Source organism: Copadichromis virginalis, linkage group LG17 (assembly GCF_057382275.1).
Source record: "Copadichromis virginalis isolate Kocher_CV1m ecotype Utaka linkage group LG17, C_Virginalis_male_GT1.1, whole genome shotgun sequence".
NCBI classification, from domain to species: Eukaryota; Metazoa; Chordata; class Actinopteri; order Cichliformes; family Cichlidae; genus Copadichromis; species Copadichromis virginalis.
In genome coordinates this window covers 40,800,822-40,819,246 of record NC_140634.1, presented here as the reverse complement: position 1 = coordinate 40,819,246, position 18,425 = coordinate 40,800,822, and the positions used below count along the sequence as shown (strand labels likewise).

The 18,425-nt window shown below is 43.2% G+C and overlaps 1 protein-coding gene across 4 annotated transcripts in view; it reads right to left on the bottom strand.

Moving 5' to 3' along the window:
* Positions 1-12,860, bottom strand: part of LOC146689993 (pleckstrin homology domain-containing family A member 5-like) — a 160,993-nt gene extending 148,133 nt beyond the window's left edge. For all 4 annotated transcript variants that reach the window (XM_085436293.1, XM_085436296.1, XM_085436295.1 and 1 more), the window contains exons 1-3: positions 12,756-12,860; positions 12,553-12,629; positions 11,796-11,853 (exon numbers count right to left, since the gene is read on the bottom strand). In XM_085436293.1, coding sequence (XP_085292419.1) covers positions 11,796-11,853; positions 12,553-12,629; positions 12,756-12,847 — 227 coding nt within the window. In that variant the 5' untranslated portion in view covers positions 12,848-12,860. The remainder of the gene's footprint in view (positions 1-11,795; positions 11,854-12,552; positions 12,630-12,755) is intronic.
* Positions 12,861-18,425: the final 5,565 nt, after the last annotated feature.

The following is an 18,425-nucleotide window of genomic DNA, read 5'->3' as shown; positions in this document are numbered from 1 at the left end:
AATCACTCAGAAATTCAGCAACATTTAATACCATGTTGGAGCTCAGGGTGAGCTGCAGATGTGTGTGTGCCAGTGAGTATTATGCAGGGACTGCACAGGAAACAACTCATGAGTAGTTCAGCCCCACCCAGCTAATAACCCTCATGGGAAGTGTTTGACGTAAAGAAAAAAAAAACAAGAAAAAACCTAAAAGGAACAGATTTAATCACATTAGACGTCTTTCTGAGAGTGCTGTTATCTTCTTCAATGCCCTGTACCAACACAGAGCAGCTACTCGTGAACTACCCGAAAAATAGAGCCTCAAATCAGAAGTACCTGACTCCGTGGTATAATTCTCAAACAGCCTAAAGCAGATGACTCGTAAGCTGGAGAGGAAATGGCGTGTCACAAATTTAGAAGATCATCATTTAGAATGAAGAAATAGTTTGTTGCTTTATAAGAAAGCCCTCCGCAAAGCCAGAACATCTTACTATTCATCACCGATTGAAGTAAGAAAGAACAACCCCAGGTTTCTCTTCAGCTCTGTAGCCAGACAAACAGTCAGAGCTCAAGCTGGCTGTAGTTACACCTTTACTCAAAAAGCATCTCTAGACCCAGCAGTCTTAGCTAATTATAGGCCAATCTCCAACCTTCCTTTCATATCAAACATCCTTGAAAGAGTAGTTGTCAAACAGCTAACAGATCATCTGCAGAGGTTTATTTGAAGAGTTTCAGTCAGGTTTCAGAGCTCATCACAGCACAGAAACAGCTTTAGTGAAGGTTACAAATGATCTTCTTATGGCCTCTGACAGTGGACTCATCTCTGTGCTTCTCCTGCTAGACCTCAGTGCAGCGTTCGATACTGTCGACCATAATATCCTATCCGGTCTTTAAATCTGATGTCAGTACTTGTCTGGGCCCAAACTCCGCTTCAGGTCCCAAAGTCAAACGAACACTGCGACATCAATGAGAGTTAAAAACTGTCTAAATTCTTTCATCTGTAATAAAATGTTCAGTGTTGCTGCTTTACCAGGTGTAACAATTAAGCTTAACATCCAGGCATCCATGAAAACAGGATTTATTAAATTTAACAGAGTTAGAAGTTAGCAGGAAGTTAGCTCGCTAGCTTCCACCTAAACATGATATAGCATGTTCTGACTGAGAGATTAATGAAAAATTCAAACGTACAGCTCTGCTATCACTTCCAACATAAATGAAGACAGAAAACTAAACAGCAGAGATGTTTGTAGGGTTACTGAAGTTGCACTAGCTGGTATATAATGATGTGCTACGTGATTGCTAGCGACACAGCAATGTTAGCATAGCATAAACAGTGAAGCTGGAGGATGAACGTGTCCCAGTTAGGTAGGTACTAAACAGTGCCTGGTACTATCACTGTAATTCATTATTATCAGGAAGTCCTAAAAACTCGCTGAAAAGCCTTCAGCTGATCCAAAATGCTGCAGCAAGAGTCCTGACAGGGACTAGAAAGAGAGCAGATTTCTCCTGTTTTGGCTTCCTGTTAAATCCAGAATTCAAAATCCTGCTCCTCACATACAAGGTCTTAAATAATCAGGCCCCATCTTATCTTAATGACCTTGTAGTACCATATCACCCTATTAGAGCACTTCGCTCTCGCTCTGCAGGCCTACTTGTTGTTCCTAGAGTATTTAAAAGTAGAATGGGAGGCAGAGCCTTCAGTTTTCAGGCCCCTCTTCTGTGGAACCAGCTTCCAGTTTGGATTCAGGAGACAGACACTATCTCTACTTTAAGATTAGGCTTCAAACTTTCCTTTTTGCTAAAGCATATAATTAGGGCTGGACCAGGTGACCCTGAATCCTCCCTTAGTTATGCTGCAATAGACATAGGCTGCCGGGGATTCCCATGATGCACTGGGTGTTTCTTCTTCACTCATGTGTTTGTTAATAGACCTCTCTGCATTTAATTACTAGTCAATATTAATCTCTGCCTCTCTTCCACAGCGGGTCTTTGCTTTGTCTTCCTCCCCTCAACTTCCTCTTCCTGTTAAAAGGGAGTTTTTCCTTCCCACTGTCGCCAAAGTGCTTGCTCATAGGGGGTCGTATGATTGTTGGGTTTTTCTCTGTAATACTATAGTGTCTTTACTTTACAATATCAAGTGCCTTGAGGCTGCTGTTGTTGTGGTTTGGTGCTGTATAAATAACACTAAATTGAATTGAACCTGTCCAACACACTGCTCTTTACTGTAAATCCACCAGAGTACAGCTTGCTAACCTGTTCATCCTGCAGTAAACAATATTTTACAGACACACTTTTGAACAGAGAGGTCACCAAAGAAGTAACAGTGCTAATGAATGAGATCCCATAACCCAAAGTCATGAGCATGAAGCCCTCAGTTTCTGTTCCTCTCACCTGCATAAACTTAAAAGGTATTTTTGTTGCTACAGACATTTTAATTACGCTTCTCTCCTTCACTCAGACGCTATCAGATCCCCTTCATGGCCTGTCACCAGTCTTTGTTCCTATTCTTTAATACAAAACATGAAAGCAGCTGTGCTGTAACATCTCACAATGTCTATGTCACTGGCAGACAACAGGGACCGTACACATTTCATGTCGTGACAGAAGTTTACTTAAGCCCTTGTTGGCAGTAGCAATACAGCCCCATTAATTTTACAAACTTAGTTAGTACACAACTTCTCATTCGTATCATAAAATCACTCAGCCGTGACCTTTTCTGGACTGCAGATCTGGCGTACCGGGCATTTGCTCATTGCATGCACTTGTGGCCGATATACTTTTGGTTTTTTCCTTGTCGATATAATTTTAGAAACTATAGGCCGGCTTGAAAGTCCACTTTGCATCGGCCCTACAAGTACCGGCACAAGCCATTTGTTAATTTTTCATTACTGACATTGTATTGGCCAATCTAATCTCTCAACACAACCGACCTACCTTACGTTCACTGTGCTCTCATGCACCTCGTTGAACAGAAGAAGTGATGGAGACGGACAGCTTGCTCAGCTCTAACATCGCATTGAGGAATCGCACAAATCAAGTGGACCGTCTGACCAATCGTGGTGGACCAAAACTTGCTGATGGCTAAAATGGAAAATGTAATTACTACATCTATTAATCTCTGTAATATAATATTAACTATGATAAACAACAAAACTATATGGAAAACGGATTTTTCTTCCAACAGTGTGTTTATTTATCTTCAAACATAACACCTGTACACGACCATTAAAACGTAAACAAGATGCTGAACTTACACTACAAACTACACATACTGCAATAGTGCATATATCACCATAAGGGGGGGGGGGGGGGGGGGGGGGGGCTGTGTGCGACTCCCACCATATATGACTCACACTCGCAGGTTACACGTACATTAGAAAGTAGTCATTCAATACCAAGCAATAAACATCATCCCCAAATTTTCCACCAGCCGGGGCAAGTCTCCCCTGCGTGGTGATCTTTTCTAAGCTCAGAGTTTATGTTAATTCTGAAATCCATTCTATCCTTGGTCGATCCACCTCTTTCCAACTGCAATCACTCTGTTGGCCACCAGCAGCCCTTATGTGACAGCTGGATAAATAACCAGCAGAAAAAGTTTTGGTTCTAAATGCATCTCTAATATTTCTTATTAATATGAATATTTCTCCTGTAAGTCCTCTCTCCAGAACTCGAGCTTCTTTGCTGACGTTTCTGGAGAGGCAGCCACCAGTTCATTATACATTTTAGAAATCAGGCCCCTTCCCTGACAATCTTTCACCATCATTTCTTCGAGTTGATGGGCCAGAAATGGACAAGGACTAGTTTTGCTGTTCTAATAAAATCTCTCATTTGTAAATATCAAAAAAAACTTGCTGTGGGCAACAATTTCATCAAAGGACAACAAGTGTTTGTCTGGATTGTGGAAAACTGAGACGACTGGTCTTTGTTTGTTTGGGTTTTTTGCAACACAGAAGAGAACCTTAAAACATTTGTCATATACTTTACAGTAATGTTCAATATTCTTTGCTCATATTAAATGTTTTAATAAGTAAATATTTTGCCCCAACAGTTCAGCCAATAAAAGGCTTTCCTTAGGCACATTTTGTGTGCAGTTTGCAGTCGATGCAAAAACTGAAAGCTTGCTGGTGTCAAACAGAAAAGCAGCCCTACTGCTTACTCAAACCACACACACTCGTTTCTCACATAATTGTGAAAAACTGGTTCTGCACACATTAACGCGTCGCAGCCGTTAGATTCCTCTAACAGGTGGAAATGACTCGTGGGAACATAACCTGTAAGCTGCCAGGACCAAACAGCAAACTCAATGAATAAACATAATATCTCACTGATTAAAAACAACAACAACCCAGTAGCATGGCTACTCATTAGGACACAGTCCAGCTTGTTTGTTACACTTAATTTGCACTTTAATCACACACAAGTCCAAACCTGTGTCGCCTACACGCTGAGAACGGCACATGTTCACTGTCTTATTGAAAGTCATGAAGTTTTACTTAGAATAAGCTGCTGCATGCATGAAGTTGTGTTTTCTGGTGGGAGAGCAGCAGGGAAGATTAGTTTGTGTTACTCTGTTTATTTTGTATCCTTCCCAAAGCACTGATCCTCTGCCAAGTCAAACCAACAACACACAGACATAGTAGAGGGAAAGAGAGAGGATCAGGAAAGGAGGAGGAAACTGGCAGCAACAGTGGCCAGACATAACTACGACACCGTGATGTCAGCTCCAGGTTAGACTCTCCGATTCTCTTTCATTCAGTTCCTCCATCCTGTCCTACCCTAATGTTTATCTCTGTAAAATGCGGAAAGATTTGACTACCGACAGTAAACACAAGTGCATCTGATGTTTCCACTGATTACTATTGACTAAACTTGACTAAACACACAGACATTTAGAGACAACAGGCCCTCGTAATCATTTCTATTAGTTCTTTGACGTTTGCCTGCAGGTGCATGTGAAGTTGGTCCAATGTAATGTAAAGTCTCTATGGATGAGCACATGAATGTCTGCTCAGAGACTGATGCCAACTACATTTACATGAGCCAGGCTCATTGCTCTACCTGCACACTCGCCTTATTCACCCATTCATATGTGCACTTTTTTCTTCCTAAATGATTTCTAACATTCATACACGCCAATGGATGCAGCTTGGGCACATGGACGTAGAAATTTCTAAACAGAAATCTCCGGCAAACAAACAACCAGTTCATGTCTCTAATTGCCTTTCCCGTTTTGGAACAAACTCTTATTTGTGATTCCATTTTGAGATATGAAGTTACAGACAGCAGCAACCACAGTGAATTATCTTCCAGCGAAACGTGAAAGGATGATGGTAAATTCCATACAATTACAGTTCACGTCAGCAGTAACGACACCTGATACATTAAAATAGTTAAATCGTTTTGTGAATTTGCTAAAACAATGTCTTACTGTACTATTCTCTGAACCCTCTCCAGTCTGACCAGCAGTGACATGTTAGCCTCATGTTCTCCTTAAACTGCTGTCCAAAAAGTCCAAAAAAAATGATGTGGGCTGTATAAATACTTGGAAGAATTTCTGGTCTTGTTGGGAGAGACAGGGTCTATCCCACTTTGGATGGAGCGGCTCTCATTTCTATAAATGTTATCCCCCCAAAACCACATCCCCTTAGAGACTGTGTTTTCTCCAAAAATCAACAAAAAGAAATTTAAACACTAAAATCACAACAAAAGAAAAATATAGTGTCCACAACTGTACCAAGGAGTAAAACAGTGACATGTGGATTATATGTTAGGTCTGACTCCTGGAAGTCTCTGTTAGTACATGAATTAATAATTAATAAACTGGTTTACTCTGCCTTAGTGAAACCTGGAAGATTATGTTTGAATGAGTCAACACTCCCAACTCATGCTAAAGTCAGAATCCTCGAAGCACAGGGGAGCTTTCAAGAGGAGCTTTCACTCCAGCTTAATAATCAACCAAAGACCCAGACAGAACTGTAGTTCATTTGAAACCCTGATGCTTAGTCTTGTGGTATGGAGGGCCTCGAGTGCTAAAATGAAATAAACACATAATTAAATAATTAAGACATTTAATTAATTATTTATATATTTCATTAATCAACTGTTTGAAAGCTTGAGTTTTCAGTTGCAACATCTCTCTGTGTGCGTCTGTGTGTCTCTGACCTTCTGTGCTAATCATCATTACGATGGAGGTAAAAACCCACATGATCGCACTCGTCTGTTCAGCCAAGCCGACGACCGCGATGCAATGCACAAAATTACAAAAGTAAGAGCTGTGCGATTGGCCGACATGCCACAAAGATTGTATCTCATGACACAGAATGTGATATGTCAACACGCACCACCCACGACACAAGTGAAGCAGCAAGCATAAAAACGCCGTAAGGAACGACGACGGACATGACAGTGGAGAAAATGAACTGAATCCGTTTTTAATAGGTTTGATTCATCCCCTGCACCCCTTCCTACTGCTACACCCACCACCACCATCTGGGCACCTGGGGGACTGCTCGGGCTTTGGCATAACGCCGCAATGCATTGTGGGAGCGCGGCGCCATTTGAGAAGGCCACGAATCAAAACAAACACACTGTGTTGGAAGGACGACTGCCAGAACCATGCTTAAAATCAGCTCAAAAGTCAAAGGACTGTATCGAGACCGGTTGTGCCCGGACACCAAGAGACGGTACTTGGAAAAAATAGCGTGCATCGGTAATGTGGACCCGTTTTTCTCTCAGCTGCAGACTTGCTGGTGTTTAAGGGTTTGAGAGTAAAGATTAGACAGAAAAACAATCTTTAAAAAAAAAGACGTGCTTGCACTCACACATGCTATGCATAATTACAACATTTCACAATTTATAGAAGTGCAAAAATCTCTCTAAGATTGCAGTAGCAAAGTGGGAGACAAACAGGAGAAGGGGATGAACGAACTCACCACACACAGGATAGCTGACTGTGAGCGCACACCATCCTCAACAGGTTTCCATTTATTTTGCAATTTTCCAGTAAGATCATGCTGTAAAACTAGTTCCACAAGATGATGAATGACCTCTTTTTACTTTCAAAGAGACATGAGGGGTACTTCACAGAGTCTGACCTACATCGATGCATCCACACACTGTCCATGGTTACCAGGATTGCTGCAGATGCACTAAAATACTGTGAATTAAACTCGCACTGCAAAAACCTAATGGTGACATGAGTGTCCAGGTTATTCATTACGACTGAACGGTATAATTTGGTGAAATTATACTTTAGAAGTATCATAGAATTCAGCTGAAGGTGACGGGCCCCCGAGGTGACGGGCCCCCGAGGTGGCGGGCCCCCAAGGTGACGGGCCCCCAAGGTGACGGGCCCCCAAGGTGACGGGCCCCCGAGGTGACGGGCCCCCAAGGCCGCAAGCTGTGTCCTCCCGTCCTCGGAAATCTGGACTTGTGTGGACTTTCCACGCAGGAACAAACAAGGATTTAAGCACAAACTCCACTATGTTGCTGTATTTTTCCTGAAAGACCTCAGTGCAGCACCCAGTAGGGAGGGTTGCTGTAGCCCAGGAGGTCGAGTAGGTCATCTGCTGACTGAAAGGTTGGTGGTTTGATGCCCGGCTGCTCCAGTCTACAAGCCAAATATCCTTGAGCAAATTGCTCTCCGACGCATCCACTGGAGTACGAGTGTGTTAGACAGAAAGCACTCACATAGAAAACTTAGCCCTTTTCCATTAGTACCAGCATGACAGTTTTCAATTAGGCGATAGTACCAGGTACTGTTTAGTACCTACCTAACTGGGACACGTTCATCCTCCACCTTCACTGTTTATGCTATGCTAACATAGCTGCCTCGCTAGCGATCACGTAGCACATCATTATATACCAGCTAGCCCAACTTCAGTAACCCTACAAACGTCACTGCTGTTTAGTTTTCTGCCTTCATTTATGTTGGAAGTGATAGCAGAGCTGTATGTTTGAATTTTTCATTAATCTCTCAGTCAGAACATGCTATATCATGTTTAGGTGGAAGCTAGCGAGCTAACTTCCTGTTAACTTCTAACTCTGTTAAATTTAATAAATCCTGTTTTCATGGATGCCTGGATGTTAAACTTAATTGTTACACCTGGTAAAGCAGCAACGCTGAACATTTTATTACAGATGAAAGAATTTAGACAGTTTTTAACTCTCAGTGATGCCGCAGTGTTCGTTTGACTTTGGGACCTGAAGCGGAGTTTGGGCCCAGACAAGTACTGACATCAGATTTAAAGACCGAATAGGATATTATGGTCGACAGTATCGAACGCTGCACTGAGGTCTAGCAGGACAAGCACAGAGATGAGTCCACTGTCAGAGGCCATAAGAAGATCATTTGTAACCTTCACTAAAGCTGTTTCTGTGCTGTGATGAGCTCTGAAACCTGACTGAAACTCTTCAAATAAACCTCTGCAGATGATCTGTTAGCTGTTTGACAACTACTCTTTCAAGGATGTTTGATATAAAGGAAGGTTGGAGATTGGCCTATAATTAGCTAAGACTGCTGGGTCTAGAGATGCTTTTTGAGTAAAGGTGTAACTACAGCCAGCTTGAAGGCCTGTGGTACATAGCTGATTAATAAAGATATTTACAGTGTAGTACTGTCCATTTAGTTTTGTAGCATTTGACTGAGTCTGAGCAGAGAGTAAAGCCAGAGGCTTGCCTCATATTCTGCTCAAGGTTTGCAGACTTTCAGTCATTGTGGTTCTAAACTGTTTGTAGAAAACTCCCCACAATGAAGGTGAAAAAGCCTAAAATAGAAAATAAAGTTAAAATCTATACTCTTACAACTTTAAACCTTTACAACATAAAATAACTTAACCTTCTACATAACAAATGTACAGTTTCTGTCATGCACAATATTTAAACATGTACTTATTTACTTATAACCACAAATTTGTGTCTCATCAACGGGGCTGCTAATGACAAGATAAACTTCCACAAGCTCCGTTACAACACTCCCTCCAACCTCCCCGACTGTCGCCAAACTGCACCGACAACAGTTATACAGGAAGTCGTTTCTTCAAAATAATAGCATCACAACTCCAACAGGAAGTTAATCCCAGCTGATAGTACTGCCAAAATAAGATGCAAGTAAGCAAATAAAAGTATTTAGGGTTATTTATACGAGAGGGACTTTGTTTCCAGGCAATCCAACATGTCTCTACCTCAGGCTTAAAGAATTCCTAAGTGAGTTAAATTATAAATATGAGGACATAAACACATTCAAAATGGAAACTTGGAGATTAACCCAAGCAGGAGGTTTCTGACCCTGAAAAGCTCAGCCTGAGGACAAATAACCTACCATCACAAACTCAGGGAGCAGAAATGCCCTTCAACGCCACTGATGAGGCGTGAGCTGCGAGAAAACACTCCCAATAATGGACTAATAGAAAAATGACCGAAGAGGAATTTGAGAGGAATGTGGGGGGGTTTCAAGAAGTGGTGATGATGCAGTGTCCTTTAGTGTGACTGCTCTGTGTCAAATGCTTCTCATTGTATTCAAGCCTGTGAATGTGGCAGCATGAATGTTCGCCTTCAGCCGAGCACGCCACTTCGAGGACAGCACAGAAGTTGCTTTTTATGGCCTAATATCCAAATGAGCTTTTCCACCTGTAATCACTACTTATTTTGTCCTCTAACAAAACAAACAAAAAAATAAATCACACTGTTGAGTTATCAGAGCACCCACCAGCTAGACGGGCTACTTACGATTTGCCAATACCTTACTTCACATTTGAACTGGCATCATTCAGTCTCCAGAGATGACCGACTTTGACCACTTTGCCTCCTCCTGTCACCTGCTCAGTACGGCTATATCGGTACACACAATTTGCTGCATTGTCCTGGTAACTAAATCTTCAGTGTTTGTTTAAATAAAGCATAGCGTGACCTAAGCTAAGCTGGGGCAGTCCGTAATTAGTATACATAATTGGACAGATCTCAGCCAAACAGGTAAAACAATAGTAAGTTACACCATTTGCTTCATTCTTTAATCTTTTTTTAAACTTGTTTATAGTTTACAATTAGGTTAAGTTATTCAATGCAACTGTATGTATTATTGTAGAGTCTACCTTGCAAAGCAAAGTACCTTGAGGCGACTTGTCATTTGGTGCTGTATAAATAAAATGGAACTGAGGGAAAAAATGCTCCAGCTGTGGTCAACTTTAGCCAGGTGGGCCACGGCATTTATAGGCTGTGAAAAATGCTCCCCACATGGACTGCTTCTTGTTGTGTGCCAAATATGAGAAAGGTAGCTGAAGATATCGGAGTCTGTGTCCCACTGTCCTGAGTTAGTGTCTGTTGATCTCTGGCTGCTCCAGTCTGCATGCCAAATGGGTAAGATATTAACTCCAAGTTGCTCTCCGGTACATCCACTGGAGTGTGTGTGTGAAAGCACGTCAGCAGAAAAAGCATAGAACAAAGTGCTTGTATGATTAGGTGGTGAATGAGGCCAGTTGTATAAAGTGTGTTGAGTGCTCAGGTAGAGTAAAGAACAAGTCCATTTACCATCTTTTTGACTCTTTAGATTGTTTCACTATTTTGCAGATGGTCCAACTGGTGAACGACACAACAGGAGCTAATTCAAACAAAAGATAATACTTAGAGTATGATGGTACCAATGTAGTGATTCCATTACAATGATCAGTAGCACTCGTCACAGCGAGCCATGTTTTAGATAAACACTTTTGGCTGCATGTATCAAACACCAGCTTGAAACGCTTGATAAGCAAACGAAACGTCAGTAAGTAATCAGAAAACATTAGAGACGTGTGCCCTCCCCAAGAAACAACGAAAGCCAGAATATATGCACGAGTTCTTTTCTTTCCTATCATGTGAAAAACAACTCAAGCACCATCACACACTCATGTCTCTCTGTACTGCCTCTGAATGTGTCCTGATCTAATCCCAGCCTCTTTAAAATGCTCTGGCTGCATTTGCAGTTATCCAACTGTGCAAGCATGTAATGCTTAACACATGCAACTGTGCTTGCAGGTTTACATGTCCATGTGCATGCATTAATACACTGAAGATGTGTTTGGGTACACTCTGCATGCATGTATACATACAAATGAGCACCAGGTTTGGTCTATTTATAGAATGGCTATATTAGCTCACTGCATGTGTCAGCTGCTGCTTTCAAAATATCCACAGATAGCACCAGCAGCTCCAGTAAAGCTGCACCAGCAGCTCCAGTAAAGCTGCACCAGCAGCTCCAGTAAAAGTCAGTGTGAAAATAGGTGGAAGAAAATCAAAGTGTATCTGTGGTGATCAGAGAGCTGCCAGACAGTCACACCAAAAAACTAACATGTGTGTGCAAAAAGCTCACAGGTTGCTGAAGTTGGTTATAACCCTGGAGTGGGTGCACACATACACAACAGACACACAGCACACCAACAAGTAGAGCCTGTTAAGCAGTGGAGCAGCGTCTGAGTCACCCTTGCTTGTCAAACTTGTGCCTCACTAACAGTACAGACTTGTTCTTGGGTAAATCCCTTCACTGGAGAGAGTGTGTTTATGAGACAGAGGCGAAGAGCTGTTCAGTCACATCAGTTTTCTACATGTGTGGGTAAGGATGTGTGTGCACATTACAGGGCCGCTAAACAGAAGGATTTGGGAATTCCTCCAAAGGAGCAGACAGGCCAAGAGGTGGGAAGAGGGGAGGGAATCTCAGAGCTTACCAAGCACACAAAGCAGCACCCCACTGCCCAAGACAAGCCACCCAACCCGTCTCCATCCCTCTCTGCATCCATCAGTGTCTTCCTATCTATGTTTTTTCCATGCCACACATTCCAACTCACTTGATGAAGCAGCGAGCTCCCTCAAATGTATATCCTTCCTCCCATCCTGTTGGTAAATCTGTGAGGGAGGGAAAGAAAAACAACACAAGACAGCAGGAACATAAGGAACGGTGACAGAGACAGCAAATCAAACAGCAACACACTTTTTCTAGCATAATATCTCGTTTGGATTGCGCCCTTTTTAATCAATCCCGCCCCCTCCCTCCTGCAGAATTTATCATTTTGTGTGCGTCTGCCTGCTCAGTATCACGCTGGTGGAATACACCATTGATGTGCATGCACCCAATAAAAACCTCCCCACGGCAGATGTGCAAATTTGGGGGCAATATCGTCTCTGAGCTGACGCACAAGCCGCAGCGCATTGTTCTATAATCGGCCGTGGTGACTGGAAATACTGGGTTTCTGCAGCAAAGCGGGGTATGTATCAAATGTCACTGCAGGGAATCCGCTTGGAAATCGGCAAAAGCCTACGTGACATAACTTTTAAAAAGTGTGTCGCAAAGTGTCCAGGTGGAGTAAGTGGGGTGGGGATGGCGGGGGGACGCCGTGCGCAACGGTCCGACAGCGGAGAGGGGCGACTGTTGCTTTGCTGCAGAGAAGAAATCTACCCCCGTCGTCTTTCACGCTCTCCCCGCAACTTGTCGCCCCTTTTTTCCCACCGTGACGCGCACATAACCTTTTCTAGGCGATGCGTGCGTGCGTGCGTGCGTGCGTGCACGGATTTTCGCAGGAATGTAGAAAAAACATCCTGTATTACCTGGGGTTTTTCTGTGCCCCGTGATGACAGCTTCTCCTGTAACTGGATGCAACCAGGTTGTACTCTTTGCTTCTTCGCTGTTGGTGAAAGAAAACGGGGGAGGGAGAGGTGAACAGAGAACCCGAAAAAAAACCCCAAACAAGAATGCGTCGGAGAAAAAAGCAGTAGGTATCCATAAATCCGTGTATCCGCGTCATATTTACTTAATGAAGAATATGCGTCCATCCCGAGTCACCCCATAACTCCAAGAAGAGGGAAGGCAGGAGAGCCAGTCCGGCTGAGGATCCGCCGCCATGTCTAGTTTGGAGCTTTGCTTTACTACGGGTATGGGCTGGAGTGCGCGGCTCCGTGCCAAGCGCGCGCGCACTTCATCCTGTGCGCGCCTCAAGGAAATGCGCGAACGCGCAGAAAAGATAAAGATGCAAGCAACGATTTTGTCACAAGCCTGGGGAACCGATGGGCTCGTTTTTGGCAGCCGTGCGACTAAACTGGTGCCGGTGAACGTTCCAGATAACACGTAGCTTCATCTGTTCCGTACACGAGCTTTTCACAATGCACCAAATAAATTCAGATAATAGTGACACTGTTTCTTCTTCTTTCGTTTCGTATATGATAAACTTTATTTCCACTTAGGTCTGCCCTTCTCTGCAGATCAACACGTTCCCTGTGAATTATTGTTTTTTCACCATTTATATGGTAAATGGGGTTGAACTCATACCAATCAGGCATGATTATAATACTACTGTGAAAGAAGCCAAGGAAAAAGACCGTTTCCATGAAAGGGTGCACATGGTCTGCAGCAACGTTTAGGTAGGTGGTGCATGTAGGGAAATGTTCAAAAAAGGAGTCTGTGGCTGACGGGTGTTCCTGGTTTCTAAAAGGAAATGTTTCCAGTTGAATTGTGACTTGAAGATTGTTTTATTTATTACTAACTAAAGACTTAATAATAAACTCCTTAAATAAGCATAAACGTTCCAAAAAATAAGACATTTATCCAGAACAACCTGTGTACTCCTAACCTCTCTGGCCATGCTCCTCCTCTTCCCAAACCACAAAGGTTTTCATGCTGCCATTGCACTTACATGCTTAAAGTGATGGGCACCTCTTTTGATTCTTATCACAAACAGGGCCATATCATTACCTTACGAAAACATAACCTAAATGTTCAAATGTATTAATCCTGAAAATATCAATTATGTAACTCACAAGCATCTATGAATTACAAACCAAACATGAAATTAATTGTAAATCCAAATATAAAGTAGATATCTGGCACTACAGTAATATCCACATGGGTGGCAGGACCCGAGGTTTCCAGAGCATCAGACTGTGTTTCCTAAGCACGTGACACAAGCTCCCGGCCATCCACGTGAAAAAAGCAAACATGATTCATCACAACAGGCCATCTTCCTCCTTTGCTCGATGGTCCACTTCTGATGCTCATTGTTGTCACAGTCATTATGGGCACACTGACAGGTTTTGGCTGTGCAGCCCCACAAACAAACTGTGATACCCTGTGACACCTTTTTAATCAGAACCAGCACTGAGCTGCAGCAGCAGCTTGTTTCTTCAGCTGGAAAATATGGGCAAACCTTCCCACTGCGTGTGAAATGTAAATCAAAGCAAAATGTAATGATTTGCAAGTCTCATAAATCCATATTTTATTCAAAAAGAGCATATACACCTTATCAAATGTTTGAAATTTGTCACGGCTAAGCCGCAGGTGTTTGTGGTGCGGACCCAAATGCAGACACGCAAGAGATGAACAGAGGTTTACACAAAAAGCGAGCCTTTGGTACGGAGATACACAAAAAACAGAAAAACAAGGTGAGGTGAAACTAAACTGAAGCCTAAACTGGGAATGAACCAACTATGAAAACAATGACGTGAGAACATAAGATGGAAACTGGATGGGAGCGTGTAAAACCTTGAACATGAAATCAAATCAAATCACTTTTATTGTCACATGTGCAGGTACACTGGTACATGCGAGTGAAATTCTTGTGTGCGAGCTTCACAAGCAACAGAGGTGTGCAAAGTACAATAACATAAGAACAGGCAAATATACGAATGGCTAAATCTGAGAATTATATGAATAAATATATGTACAATATAAGAGTGTATGCATATTACTGAATGTGTATACTAAATATGTATGTCTACGTGTGTGTATATATACAGTGGGGCAAAAAAGTATTTAGTCAGCCACCGATTGTGCAAGTTCCCCCACTTAAAATGATGACAGAGGTCAGTAATTTGCACCAGAGGTACACTTCAACTGTGAGAGACAGAATGTGAAAAAAAAATCCATGAATCCACATGGTAGGATTTGTAAAGAATTTATTGGTAAATCAGGGTGGAAAATAAGTATTTGGTCACCTCAAACAAGGAAAATCTCTGGCTCTCACAGACCTGTAACGTCTTCTGTAAGAAGCTTTTCTGTCCCCCACTCGTTACCTGTATGAATGGCACCTGTTTGAACTCATCATCTGTATAAAAGACACCTGTCCACAGCCTCAAACAGTCAGACTCCAAACTCCGCCATGGCCAAGACCAAAGAGCTTTCGAAGGACACCAGGAAAAGTTTTGTAGACCTGCACCAGACTGGGAAGAGTGAATCTACAATAGGCAAGCAGCTTTGTGTGAAAAAATCAACTGTGGGAGCAATCATCAGAAAATGGAAGACATACAAGACCACTGATAATCTCCCTCGATCTGGGGCTCCACGCAAGATCTCATCCCGTGGGGTCAAAATGATCATGAGAACGGTGAGCAAAGATCCCAGAACCACACGGGGGGACCTGGTGAATGACCTGCAGAGAGCTGGGACCAAAGTAACAAAGGTCACCATCAGTAACACACTACAACGGCAGGGAATCAAATCCCGCAGTGCCAGACGTGTTCCGCTGCTGAAGCCAGTGCATGTCCAGGCCCGTCTGAAGTTTGCCAGAGAGCACATGGATGATACAGCAGAGGATTGGGAGAATGTCATGTGGTCAGATGAAACCAAAGTAGAACTTTTTGGTATAAACTCAACTCGTCGTGTTTGGAGGAAGCAGAATACTGAGTTGCATCCCAAGAACACCACACCTACTGTGGAGCATGGGGATGGAAACATCATGCTATGGGGCTGTTTTTCTGCCAAGGGGACAGGACGACTGATCCGTGTTAAGGACAGAATGAATGGGGCCATGTATCGTGAGATTTTGAGCCAAAACCTCCTTCCATCAGTGAGAACTTTGAAGATGAAACGAGGCTGGGTCTTCCAACATGACAATGATCCAAAATACACCGCCCGGGCAACAAAGGAGTGGCTCCGTAAGAAGCATTTGAAAGTCCTGGAGTGGCCTAGCCAGTCTCCAGACCTCAACCCCATAGAAAATCTGTGGCGGGAGTTGAAAGTCCGTGTTACTCGGCGACAGCCCCAAAACATCACTGCTCTCGAGAAGATCTGCATGGAGGAATGGGCCAAAATACCAGCTACTGTGTGTGCAAACCTGGTAAAGACCTATAGTAAACATTTGACCTCTGTTATTGCCAACAAAGGTTATGTTACAAAGTATTGAGTTGTATTTTTGTTATTGACCAAATACTTATTTTCCACCCTGATTTACCAATAAATTCTTTACAAATCCTACCATGTGGATTCATGGATTTTTTTTTTCACATTCTGTCTCTCACAGTTGAAGTGTACCTCTGGTGCAAATTACTGACCTCTGTCATCATTTTAGGTGGGGGAACTTGCACAATCGGTGGCTGACTAAATACTTTTTTGCCCCACTGTGTGTGTGTGTGTGTGTGCACATATTTTACAAATTAAATAGAGTAAAAATAAAATAAATATGTAAAATATACAGAGGTTGGTAGTTGGATATTGTGCAAAACAGTGGCACTTATATACAGTATGGAGTGCATAATGTTGAAGTTCCAGTAGTGAAGCTGAGGTGTCTATGACGTGTTCAGCAGTCTGATGGCCTGGTGGAAGAAGCTGTCTCTCAGTCTGCTGGTTCGGGACCGGATGCTGCAGAACCTCCTTCCTGATGGAAGCAGTCTGAACAGTTTATGGCTGGGGTGACTGGAGTCCTTGATGATCCTCCCCGCTTTCCTCAGGCACCGCTTCCTGTAGATGTCTTGGAGGGAGGGAAGCTCACCTCCAATTATCCGTTCAGAGCACCGCACTACTCGCTGGAGAGCTTTGCAGTTGTAGGCGGTGCTGTTGCCATACCAGGTGGTGATGCATCCAGTGAGGATGCTCTCAATGGCACAGTGATAGAAGGTCCTGAGGATGTGGGGGCTCATGCCGAATCTTTTCAGTCTCCTGAGAAAGAAGAGGCGCTGCTGCGCCTTCTTCACTGTTTTGTTTGTGTGTACTGATCACGTAAGATCCTCAGCCAGATGTACACCAAGGAACCGGAAGCTGCTCACTCTCTCCACAGCAGCGCCGTTGATGGTGATGGGGGTGTGTACTTCTCTGCACCTCCGGAAGTCCACTATCAACTCCTTTGTCTTTGCGACGTTGAGGGTGAGATGGTTGTCTTGACACCAGTGGGTCAGGGCGCTGACCACCTCCCTGTAAGCCGTCTCATCACCGTTGGTGATAAGACCCACCACTGTAGTGTCGTCCGCAAACTTCACAATGATGTTGGAGCTGTTAGTGGCTGTGCAGTCGTAGGTGTAGAGTGAGTACAGGAGAGGGCTCAGTACACACCCCTGTGGAGCACCAGTGTTCAGTGTGACGGGGGATGAGGTGATGCTGCCCAGTCTGACCACTTGGCATCTGTCAGACAGGAAGCTAATGACCTTGTAGTACCATATCACCCTATTAGAGCACTTCGCTCTCGCTCTGCAGGCCTACTTGTTGTTCCTAGAGTATTTAAAAGTAGAATGGGAGGCAGAGCCTTCAGTTTTCAGGCCCCTCTTCTGTGGAACCAGCTTCCAGTTTGGATTCAGGAGACAGACACTATCTCTACTTTCAAGATTAGGCTTCAAACTTTCCTTTTTGCTAAAGCATATAGTTAGGGCTGGACCAGGTGACCCTGAATCCTCCCTTAGTTATGCTGCCGAAGGTTCTTCCTGTTAAAAGGAAGTTTTTCCTTCCCTGTCACGGTCCTGAATCGGTGACCCAGCGCTTTGAGTTTATTATTATTACTTTCTACTTCATGTTTCTTATCCTTACCTGTGTCTTCCCTCTGTGCTCTGTTCGGGTCCCTGAGTTTTGTGTTGTAAAATAATCTGTGTGTTTCCTGTTTTACTTTGTAGGTCTGTGTCTCGTTATGTCCATGAGTCCCAGCTGTGTGCCCACCTGTTCCTCGTATCCTCATGTGCCTGCCAGTGTATTTTAGTCCCTGTCAGTTAGTTCTTGTTGTTGCGTTGTTAATGTTGGTTCCCTTCTCGTCATGTGTGTTTTCTCATGAGTTATAGTCTTGGATTTCCCAGTTTAGTTTGTTATTGTTTTATATTTCTCCCAAGGCTGCAATAAAGTGCAGTTTTGAGTCCAGCGTTTTGGGTCCTCTTCAACTGCCTGCACACAGCATATCATTCCCACTGTCGCCAAAGTGCTGCTCATGGGGGGTCATATGATTGTTGGGTTTTTCTCTGTATGTATTATTGTGGGGTCTACTGTACAACATAAAGCACCTTGAGGTGACTGTTGTTGTGATTTGGCGCTGTGTAAATAAATTGAATTGAATATACTGCTGTGGATGACATATATTGTGACTTGGGAATTATGTATTCAGTCTGAGTTTTCCATTACAATGAACCTGCATGGCTTTCTCTTGTTCATGAGATATTTACACCAGAAGTGCTAATTTGTGATGAGAATCGTGACAACTGTTAACAAATAGCTCACCTGCAGTGCTAATGGTTTTCCT